Source organism: Malurus melanocephalus, unplaced genomic scaffold (genome assembly GCF_030028575.1).
Source record: "Malurus melanocephalus ecotype Western Australia unplaced genomic scaffold, MMel_1.1 scaffold_42, whole genome shotgun sequence".
Taxonomy (NCBI): domain Eukaryota; kingdom Metazoa; phylum Chordata; class Aves; order Passeriformes; family Maluridae; genus Malurus; species Malurus melanocephalus.
The window spans coordinates 1,845,549-1,857,737 of record NW_026623274.1 but is presented as its reverse complement, the minus strand read 5'-3'; the positions used below and the strand labels follow the sequence as shown (position 1 = coordinate 1,857,737).

Here is a 12,189-nt window from a genome sequence, read left to right as displayed (position 1 = left end):
AAGGTTTGGCAGCTTCTCCACAGGTGTGAGCTCTGAAGGAAATCGCTTGGCTGGAAAATGGCATTTGCTACATGTTGCCATTTCCGAGTGTCTTTTTCTCATTCAATGAGGAAAATGTACCCCTCTCCTCTGGAWTAAATCACAGACACAATCTTTAATTACAGATCACATGCTTTCTCCACCTCCCCCATCTCCCCCCAAAGACTGCTGCAGTTTCACATCTGACAAAAATAGCCCTCCAGACCTCCAAAGGGAGGAGTTTGTATTTCTCCCTCTGGCCATCTCCAGCAGCTGCCAGCTCTGCAAGGCCCTGGGGCTGCACCATGATTGAGAGGGGAGAAGATTCACTCAGCAATGTGGTATTCTGGTCACTTAAAAACATCACAGGGGGAGCAGCAAGGTGGAAGTTATGCTGCCATCTGCTCTGCTGCTGGGCTCTGGAGAAAACAGGACACAGGATGTGCTTCCTGTCTGGGGAAGGCTTGCAGCAGCCTGGGAAAGAAGGCTTGACCTTTTCCTTAAAGGAAATGCAAGTTGTGGAGAGGAACAGGGAGCAAAAGTCCAGGCTGCATTTTTTTCCTTAAAAACAGAGCCGTGCAGCTGTACTTCCTCTCCCTTTCTCCCCCGTATTTAAAGCTGATATTGACTTATTTAAAAATGCCACATTTTAAACAGTTCCATCCCTCTCTGCCAGCCCATTGCTGCTCCAGTCAGTCCTGAACCTTCTGACACAAGTCAGAGGCTGTTGAAATGAAAGGTTTCATTCATTGCAAGCAGTGGAAGCCAGAGGAGGYACCTCAAGAGCAGAAGGGCTCCACTCGTGCTCTGTTTCAGCTCACAAATGGTTATGTCTCCAGGATGCAGAGATCGAGCACCTCACACAGAAYGTGGGAGGAGGAAGAAGAGTCTTTGTCTGAGATTCACAGATTTTAATGGATTCCAGAAGKGGAAATCTTTTACCCAGGAGCAACAGCAAAGTTCAGAGAAATGTAAAAGCATTTATCTCCCCCATTACATTCCTGCCTGCCAAAAGCAGGAGGGGTGATTTACTCCTCCTTGGTACAAAGAGTCCCTTATGGATCATTAATCCACAGGGAGAATGAGCTCAGGAGCCACAGACATCTTTTCYTAATGTGCAAGAACCTTGAATTGGCAGGAAGTTTTCTTTGGGAACATACAGGGTCAGTTTATCTTTATTTGCTCCCCACTACCCTGTCTTCAGCAGTGTTCCTACAASAGTTCTAGTTATCACTGATAAATCACTTTGCCTTCATTAAAATCTGTGCTGAAAGCTAAACCAAGGMATTTGAAGCAGAGAAATATTAAAAACTTAAGATCTGAAATCAGCAAATTCTGATACAAACTCCAACAAAATCAATATGAGCAATCTCAAGTTCCAGGGTACAAATATCTCAGCAATACTGATTCCAGCACTGCAATGGCAGCCTGCAATAAGTAAGGCATTTCCCAAGAAACTCTGCAGAATCAGGAAGGACACAGAAATAGTCAACTATTTATTTACATGCCAGGACCTCAGGTGATGAAGCTTTCTGTTTACAGGTAGAGCTGATCAGAAAACATGCACCGAAACTTATGGTAGGAAAGGGGTTAGATCTGGTGGGCACCATTTGTAAATATTTTTTCAGTTCTTTAGGAGTAATAAAAAGAAAAATAGCCTCATTTTGTCTCACTTTGACTCKGTGAAAGCRCCTGAAAATATTTCTAYAGTGTCTCAGTTGCTGAMTGAGGAAGATCATGTATATGTATTTACAACATGCAGATATTTGCAATATGCCCCTGTTCCATGGTGGATGGCATTTTTACCTAGGCAAAAAAAGAACAAGTGCAGCAGAGAATTACATTTCTGTATTCAAATCTCCCAAGAAGCACTCACTCCATGCTTAGATTTGCCAGGTTCCACATAAGTCTGGTAAATCCACATCCTTATTACTGTAAATGACTTACAAGATCAGAAATGTGGCTGAAAGGGAAAACCCAAAGTTGTCTGCTGTCCTTGGGTTTTATGCTCTCCTGCGTTTCTGCGTGTGCACACAGCATCCTTTATTTTGGCTCTTTGTCAYACAGTTAGGCTTTGACAAATTTAAAGGTATTAGGATTAGAACAATCATGTTTACATGTTACACCGCCTGCTACTTCATTTCATCCATGGTGCTTAAAYGTTCAGGCGTGTGGCTTTGAAACACGGTGCCTTTAATGCACTTAAAAACTCTGCTGGATTTCCAGCTTGCTTTGATCTCCACAGTCTAGAGACTATCTCAGAGAATACAAGTAAATGTGTTTAGGGGAAAAATATTTTCAAGGAGAAACCCCTAAAGTCCTTCCAGCTTGATATACATTGCCAGTTGATGTCATAGCTGAGGTTGTTTTTTTGCATTTTATCTTTTCACTTCAGAATGCTGAAATCTCCRTCCACAATCAGCAAATTGATGAGGAAACGTGGGAAGACAGAAGCGGTCAGTACCACATGAGCACCAAAGTGTMAAATAATTATTTGGTGATTTTTGTTTAGAAAGGAGCTGGAAGGGGAGATCATTCTGTCCTGAGAAATTTACAGACTAGACAAAGCAAAAAGGATACATTTTTGCAACGAAGAAGACTGTATTTTGTCAAGAGGAAATGGSAAGGATGTGAGGGGAAAGCTTGCAATTAATCATGAGTAGGAAGGAGACATTAATTAGAAAGCTGGAAACAGAGGAAAGACTCAGATAACCAAGTCTATGAAAAACTTTCTTTTTGGGGCTGTACAACACCATCTATTCCACCTCACCATTCCAAGTCACCATGCATCACTGTCCTTGTGGTAATGGCTTGGATTTGAAGTAATTTTAAATTGTCCCCTGTACAGCAAATAGAAATCAGATGTGGGTTCTTAGATCAGGGTGTGGGATACTTAACAAGCGGTGTTTCAAGGCACCAGATCCATTTAGTTATGCAAAAGGTGAGATTTAAAGGTATTTTTCATTTTTTAAGGATGTTCACTGGCCCAGTCACTGAACATTGCCTGAGCTCTAGGTATGAAGAGCAGACAGCCCTTAGTGTGAGATGGTAAAATGCCAAAGGCAATCTGCAAGGCTTCAAAAGAATTGTTTTCTTCACWTTAGGTGGACACAGCCTTCACAAGAAGGACCTACCAAGCATTCTTTGAATCATATAATCATAGAATGGGTTGGGCTGGAAGGGACCTGAAAGATCATCCCTTTCCAACCACTCCCCCATGGTCAGTGACATCTTCCACTAGACCACGTTACTCAAAGCCCCTGGCCTTCTTCTCCCTGGCCTGGTGATGTTCTTCTTGTCTTTACTGATATTAGCAGAAGCTATTCACTCCACTCTTCTTTAGGGATAGGATGAGTAATAGGAAAAGTAACAATGTTCAGAGCACACTGAGTGGTTTTGGAAAACACGGAAAAAAACCTTTTTTCCCAAAGTAAAGGGGAAGCTGCAACTTGGTTCCCAACTCCAGATTTGTTTCCAGGTGTACTCAGCACTTTATGCAGCGTTTTCTGTAGAGAGAGATACAGCCCCTGTTTCCATCAAGGGCTTAATTGCCATTAGTAACTGGTAGCATAGCTTCTTTAAACAAAAAAGCAGTCCCTATGAGTTCAGTGAGGGGAAAACTGGATTTTTATGCAACAGAGTCCAAATATCAAAGGCCACTGAGGTTATTAGAGAAATTCAAGACAGACAGACAGTAATCATCTCTCCCAATCGTGTGATCCAGAATGTAAAAATCATGTCCCAGTTGTAAATAAAAATTCCTKTGTGATGACAGGAAAGATCTGGAGGGGGACGGTGTTGTTTCATAGCAAGCTGTGAGGATGAGAGAGCAAAGAGAAATCAGCAGAGAAGAGGGAGAGAGAGCGGAAGAGGGGGCAACTCCCAAAGGAAACAAAGCCCCAGCCCAGATGTGACAGGGAAAGATCYATGTCTTCCTGTCCTGTTCTTTTCTTCCTTCCCACTGGCAGCACTGTGGAAGGTCCTTGAAAGAAAAGGGGAAATGGCATTTAACAACCGGGACCTGTGTGTCCTCCTAAGTTCAGATATAACCATTTACTTGTGGGATAAGGAAGGGACAGGCAGGATTAGGAGGTGCAGAGGATATCTGAACCAGACAATGTGAAAGACCAGGTGTGTGAGAGGCCACAGATACATCAAGATTTAATTTCCTGCTTGCTTTGTTGGATGGGACAGGGACTGCGCTCATCACAGTCGAATGAACCATTGCTAGTTAGAAGAACAATCTCAGCTACATCATGAGTGCTGGTTATAAAAGCTTCAGGAAATAACAGACTAGATTGTTCCACAATAAGTTGGTAAATTCCTAGCCCTAATGCATGCTAAGAAAATCKTGAAAGCAAAATTCAACTATACATCCTAGAAGATGGAAATAAAATGTAAAATATAAAAATCACGTCGCTTTAAACATCAGGGTTTTTTTTAAATGTACACAAGTTTCCTGAGCTTTTGGATGACTACATTTTTAYGGTAACTCATCACTAGAAATGTTTTTTTCTTCTACTCAATTCATACATTCAACTCTTTAATCACCTGTGTTTAAGTGATTTGTGATTTATTTGTTTTACCTAAGGATTATTTGGTTGATCTCAAGTCAGCTTTTTCATCCCTTCTTAAGTGACTGAAATTTTTGAAACATCCAATTAGTAGACAAGAARTTTCTTGCTTTTGTCGTAGTAAGAACACTTTTTCAAAAAAAATGAGCTGAACAAGTAAGAAGTTTGCCTACCTAGTAAAGTTAAAACTGGAGTAACAATTCTGCAAAACCTATTCCAATATAAATTAATCTTCTCATAACTGTTTGAGGGTGATGCAGAATTACATAATGTGATTGAATTGATTCTGGAATAAGTATTTGTTTCCAAAGGCGGGTATTTTTTTTTAAAGAATAACTTTAATTTCAGGATGAATACACTCATATGATCAGTGTTTCTAGAAAACTGTCCTAAAGATGCAGCTGCCAGTATCTCCCAGCACAGGTGAGCCAGAAGAGGAACATGAACTGATCAAATAAAGCCATATAAGTAGTGGAAAGGGAAGTGTGTATAAACATGGCTTTGTATGTGTATGCATACAGAGTACATTATATAGACATACACTCTGGRTGTGCATAGATGTGCATACAGACAGAATTCAAACCCTTTTTCTAGGTCTGGTGTCACTAAAAGAGTCTGTGCTTGCAGCTCTACACACCTACACGTATGTAAGGATTTGATGTCTGATTCTGCATGGCTGTGACCTTGTCACACATGTTCTTTATGGTGTGGACTGCCTCATAAAACTACAGGATACTGTAGATATTTTAAACATGCAGTCCCCAGTAAAATAGGCATTTATCACTCATGATAACAAAGAACAGTCTCAGGGTRTGTTCAAAAGCCCCCCTGCAACTTACTGATAAAAAGCTTAACTCTGTTTCAGAGCTTATCAGAAGAAGAAAGAGGTAGAGACCCTCATGAAATAACTGAATTTTTTTTTCCCTCTGAAGATGAAAAAGAGAGGTAGAGGAAAGGCAAAAAAAAAATCACTTTAAAACTCCAATGCAGCAGAACATGTTTAACCCATTGAGATTTTAAGTGAAGTTTTCTGCTTCATCAGGAAGAACCCTGTGGTGAAACATATGTCAGAAAATAAGAAGATATGAGAAACTGGCCTCCTTTGCATGTGAGATGATTAATTAAGGGGAAAATCACTTAGCCAGCTGTCTCATTGGTGAAACTACACGTGCAAGGTACATCTGCAATAAGGGAGCARCATAGCACAGGCAGTGCATTTGATTTCCATGCTAACATAGCAGAGATAGGAATCTGATGTGAATTAGATCATGCTGACTCTCAGAGAAACAGAGTCCAGACCTTATTTCAGCTACAAATTATGAGCTGCATGTCTGTTGTTAGAGCATTGCAGTATCGTTACTTGATGCAGTTATAGGTTACAAATAAATTATCCAGAGAAGAGATGCCTTTTCTCCATTCGTGTTCATAAATTGTTGGCAAACTAAACCTGATTTCTCCAAGTGACACTTTTCTCCATTCTCCAAGTAGTTTTTCAGAATGCTTAGCAGCTGGTGAATTTTTCATCAACTCATTACCAGGGTAATGCTGTCAAATTCATCTGACTTAGGAAATTAAGTAAATAAAACACAATTGTGTGCTGCCTGAAAACTTGCCCTCCTAAGGTTTCCTRTATTCTTGTCACTGTGGTATTTGGGTTTTTCATACATTTTCTATTACAACTTGTATGTGAAGCAAAAAATTGTAAACAAAGTTCCTACTTATTGCAAATGCTGTTTTTTTCAAAAGTTTTCTGATCTTTCCGTGGGAGACAAGCAGGCCAGTTRCTAAATGACTTCTGAGCTATGGTTTTTTTTTTCCTGAGCATGTATTACAAAATTAGGGAGTGGGAAACAAAGAGCTGTTGCCCAGTAGATCTACTGGAATCCAACCAACTCCTGCCTCCCCAGGTTTTCCCAGCTAAAAGCTGCCTCACCAGCAGTGTCTGTGGAGAGCAGTCATTTCTCCCTGACCTGTAATCTCTCCTCTTTACCAGCCTTTTGAAGAAGAGGTGACTGTACAGCACCTAGCACAATCAGATCCCTCTGTTGGCTTGAATTTCCCTATGCTATAGGAATACTAATCCTTCCCCAACAATAGAGACAGGCACTGCACAGAGCACACACACAAACAGACTTTCATTAGAGAATGCAGTCCTGAAAGCCTGTTTTACAAAAGACTTTGCTGAYTGGACTCAGTCATTTGAATAGTGATGGATACAAAGCATATTACACCAGAGCCCAGAAAGAAAGGTGCAGCAGTAGCAGCAATGAGATGCAGACAATGCATGATTCTGCAATATTAACAGGCTTAAGCATACAACTAGCCATAACCTGAATCTTTAACATCCACTGTGTGCATTTTTTTTTTTTTTTAATGATGCCCAGCAATGTTGAAAATTGTRTATTTTAAAACAGCAGACTCCTATTTGGGTCAACATCCTCCCTGTTCTCTCCAGCTCAGCGGTTTGCCAACATTTATGCTGTTAATTACTGAAATTTAAGGTGCATTCTGAGCTTTTCAGTTCCCAGACTTTCACATAAATACGTCAGACAATGAGGGTGTCAGGAGAGCCCTGGGGTATAAAGCCAAATTTTCCAATTCATATGCACAGTGCTGGGAAACAAACATACAAGCAGAGACATTCAATTTACATAAATGCTTGTGGGATATATTTCGAGATTTCTCTGCTAGAAATGAGAGGTTATTATAATCTGTAGGTTTCCTTTCCATATTAATGCTTACAGATTTACCAGTGAAGAYCAGATTTTCATAATCAATAGCCTCCATTTTTGTTTATTAGTAACTGTCACAGGCAAGCACTTCTGTTGATTAAGGGCAATGAAATCACAGATATTGCCAAGGTGTGAATAAAGTGATTAAAAGCCTACAGGGTTCATTCAAAGCTTTCACAGGCCCTGCATGAAAGGCAAGTGGTTTTGCTCCAGGAACATCTGAAGGACCAGGTGGAGAAGCTTGGCCTGATGGAGTCAAGGACTCCTGCTCGTAAAACAGGGACAGCACCTCTAACAGCACCTAAACTCTAACAGTACCTAAAACAGGGCTCTGCTGGGGACAGCCAGCAATGCTCAGAGATTCCACACAGCTCAGGAGCCTGACTTTGCTTCTCCCTGCTCCTCGCCCTGTTCCTCCCTCTGCAGCTGGGCCATGGCCTGAGGACCAACCTCGCTTTCTGGTTTSCTTTTGGGCCAATTCTGCACACACCACACTGCTTCCCTGTCCACCCAGGAGCAGGAGCTTATCTGCTGAGAGGTGATGAGGAAGAGAAGTCTCCACAACCTGCTCTCCTTTGACAGCTGCCATTTGGAGTACAGGAGGCCYCAGATAAACACTCCTGGCCTGCTGGATACAGATGGAATCCTGTAAATTGCAGAGCACCTTCTCCAAGGGGATGAACACTTCTGACCCACAAGGATGGCTTTGCATGGATCACTGCCTCCCCAGGCTGAACTTTTGACCCAATGACGTCTGTTGTCCTAATCCTTCACCCCATTTGAGCTGTCCCACTGCCTCAAAATAGGGTCACTGCAGGCTGAAAGGAAGAGGGCAAAAGCTGCCAGCTGAACTGTGACTGCCCAACCTGTGGAGTTCATCAGGTTTCACAGCAAGTCAGGCAGCAACTGCTCGTACAACTGAGCAGGAGGCAAATGCACCCCTGAGTTCTGTGTCCCTTGCCTCTGTTGTGTGCACAGAGACCCCACTCAGTGTCTGGAGGATGTCCGAGATGGGCATGGGAAGTGCCCAAGGTGAGAGAGGGCCATCCYCATACAGAGGCAGAACACATTTACAACATTCACAGAGTTGAMTATTTAAAATCTGAAACAGYARTCTGCTCCCCYCTGGATTGACGGGATCACACTGCATTTAGAGAATGAATAAAAATTTCTTATCAGCTGTGAGAGAATACAAGGAGATAAGCAAAGAACATGAGCAATTAGGTAACTTAACACTGTTCAGTTTACATCAGTTGGCAGCTGCTCTGTGGTCTCACCTGCAGGTATTCGGCAAAGATTTAATAGTTCAGTACAGTSAAATGTTTTTGATGCTTTTTAATGCATTTTCACACCCATCTCAAAGATTTTCACTGTGGCTATGAAGCAAATTTGTTTTCCCAATTATTCTTCCTCTCTGGCAAACATCTCCTGTCCATGCTGCGCAGTGCCTGTCATAGAACTTTCAATGTCTAGTTTCTTGCAAAAATGGCATGAATTTTACTAGAAAATAAAACCTTTTTCCCAAAGACCTTCCCTCAAAATCTCAACCATTATCAATGCACCAAACTTGCACTATACAGAAATATGATATTATCAGGCTTCCCTCTAACTTTTGTTCTTAAATTATAAACTCGTTCCATCTAATTAAAAAGAAAAAAAACCACCAAAAGGACAATCAAAGACAAGAATACMTTGTGGCTATTTTTCAGCCAGAATACTACTTCTAGATGGATTGCAAGCCATTAATTGTCACAGAGAGAGTCATAYGATTTTAAAATAGTTCAAGTTGAGAATTCCTGTCCATTTTGAAAAAAAACCAAGAGAACCTGATGCATCTGCCTGTTTCATTATGAACAGACAAAAGGCCCCATGGGGCACTAACTCCTCATCCGGTTTCCCCCTAGGACTTTCTGTGGGGTCTGGCAGAGAAGGGGTTTGTAACGTATTCGGGACTGTAGAGCTGGCCCTGGATGTGTCACTTGGCCAAGCCTGTCCCTAAATACACCAGACTGGGTCTGGACCCTTGTTGATATTTCACAATACACGAGGAGAACCTCAGTGAGTCATGACCACCTCCTGGACACGCTTGGAGAGCACCAATGGCAGTAATTTACTCAAGCTTTTCCAAACCCATGCTCTTACAGTTCTGAATTGCCTGCCTGTATCTTTCCTAGCCATAACAGAAAATAAACTGCAACAGAAAACAAGCTACAATACTCCAAACTGCGGAATGAAGCAGAATAAAATGTAAAGGTAGCATCTAATCTTTCCTGTTGGTTAGAACTTGCAAAAAGGACTAAAGGGTAACTAGAAATTGCTGGTTGGGATTCCAGAGATTCTGCTTACTGTGTCTTTTCTKCTGGGTCAGCCTGCCTCATTCAAAGCTGGGGAAACATTGTCAGTGTCCACAGCCATACAGAACAAATACCCCACAGCAATATCTGGATCAAACCCCGAATTGCAGGCTGCTCCCAGCAGTCCTGTCTGCACTTTCTGCCTTCATTACTGACACCATGGTATGATAAATAGTTCTGCTATTGGCAGTTTATTTATTAAAAGCATACTTGTTTAGGATTAATTAATTAAAATAGGATCACACTAAAGCCATAAAAAAGTAAATAAAATATATTGCAGCACCAAAAATTCAAGACTTTTCTCAGCTTATCAAATCACAATCCATCCCCTTTCCCTCACCTTTTTTTTTTTTTTAATACTGTCCCAAAATGAACACTACCATACTGCAGCTGAGCCCCTGTGCTCACTTGACTGTTCGGGCCAAATTCTCTCTTTTAAAATTTACTGAAATATGCAGAGTTATGCAAACAGAGGACTTGCCCTCCTGTACCCTCTCTCGCTGAAAAACTTATTTGCTTGTCCTCAAGCCCGTGTTTCTAAATTTCCAGGAGCAGAAACACAGTGTGGCTTTAAATATAGACTGTCAGTTTGTGGCTGGCGTCTCATGTTACACACAGACAGCTTGAGACTCTAAACGCTAGCTGGGCAGCACCATTACTATCTCACAAAAGTGTCAGTACGCTTTCGAAATGCTCTATAACTTCATTCCTGAAGGCGGAGAGAGAGAAAAACACTCAAATGAAACTTTTCCAAGCTGGGGTTTAGGCGGAAATGTTACTGACTTTGCTCGCTCCTATTTAGGAGCCAGAGTTTGCAGAGCCTGTTTGAGTTCTTCACTCACACACGCGCACACACAAACACAAAGAATTAAGAAAGAAAACAGTTTCTTCACAACTTTTTTCCTTCAGGATTAGTCTCAGGCATTCCTTTTTTTTCACCCCCCCAGATGAAAGGCATTAGACAATCTTTTCCTTAAGCGACAGACTGATAAATCCACTCTTACTGTAAGCGGGAGGGGGGGTAAGGGTACTCACGTGGTTGAGATGTCGCATTGTTTTGGGAACTCATAATTTACGCCTTTGAAAAATGCCTTATTTGTGTTGACAGTCTCTCTTCCCTGCTCAGAACAGGCGGCGGGATTGAACAGAACAGCTGGAAGAACCCAGGAAAATGCTCCTCTTGTTCGGGCTCTCCTTGCCTGGCTCCTGACCCCTTTACAACTGGAAAAGGAAACAGCACATGTGTCATTCTCTTTTGCCTGTGTAGCTCACATGAGCGGGGAGGGGCACCCATTTGCAGATAGCAGTAACTGTATTCAAGTTTTGCAAGTTGGATGTATTCCACCCCTTTGCTTTKATTAGCCAGCAACCAGTGGAAAGAAAATGCTCTTTTCATTCTTAGCCAAATCTAGACGCACCTATTAAATCCACTTCCCAAACCCCTATCCACTGCTGTTGATGTTATTTAAGTGCTAAACTTGCTGCTGACTCCCTTTTCTAAAATGTCCACCATTAGTGGGTGAGATGGAAAGTAAGARTTTTCAATTTTCATTGCCCAGCATCCCCCTTAACACTCACAGTCTGACCGATCCTGTCCTTTTAACAGGTGAAAATTGAGGATGGCATTTACCAAGTCACAGTAGTTACATCAGAATACAGCACGAACCTACAGTGGGCTCCAAACAAGGAGGAACCTGTGGCTGCAGAACACACTGAGGCACTACTAACTCCAGTCATGGCTCTGACACATGGCTTTGATGGCACTTTTGGCAAAACATTTAATCCGTGCCCCAGTTTGCCATTGGTAGAATAAAGATGAGACACCTGGCTTTTGCCTAGTCCTGGTATTTTTATTTTACTGAACAGGCAGGTATTATTTATGAATAAGATGTATTTATTGGTCTGCAGAGGTTAATTTCCTCATACTCCACTGCGAGTTTTTCTGCCTGGACTAGGCTGCCAGCTGCCTTGTTTATATTGCTGCCATTTAAAGCTATCTGTTTGGCTGTCTGCATGCTGTACTGCAGTCAGTGGCATGAAGTTATTGTAAGGGTGCATACACAGTCAGTCTGTGTGCATCAAGTTATTGTAAGTGGGCATGGAGCAGCAAACTCAGCTGACATGGACTTGGACTTCTAGGTCACACCAGAATATGTCTAATTTTTAATGCATATGCCTTAAACAATGGACAAAGTTTCCATTTTCCTGGTGGCTGTTATGGAGGCAGGATGAATTAACAGCCTGCCCGTGACAGCAAAAAAAAAACACAGTAACCATCAGGATGGAAGTGGAAAAAAACGGAGTAATGAATTCAGGCTGGGGCCATCCTGTTTTGCAAAATTGTCACAGGATATTTCTGTGAAATCATTTGAGTGACCTCCTACAAGAAATCAGTGCCATGAACTTGGCTCACAGTGTTTATTTAACAGCTATAGGATGGAAAGAACAGTGACTTATTTACATGCCAACAGCAAATAACAGCTTGTTTGTGAGCATGGATGCAGTAAACTA

General features: G+C 41.8%; 1 protein-coding gene across 1 annotated transcript in view; it reads right to left on the bottom strand.

The window, feature by feature from the left end:
• Positions 1–10,931, bottom strand: part of GYPC (glycophorin C (Gerbich blood group)) — a 29,443-nt gene extending 18,512 nt beyond the window's left edge. Inside the window, exon 1 of the mRNA XM_057364767.1 lies at positions 10,714–10,931. Within this exon, the coding sequence (XP_057220750.1) occupies positions 10,714–10,747 (34 nt within the window). The 5' untranslated portion in view covers positions 10,748–10,931. The remainder of the gene's footprint in view (positions 1–10,713) is intronic.
• Positions 10,932–12,189: the final 1,258 nt, after the last annotated feature.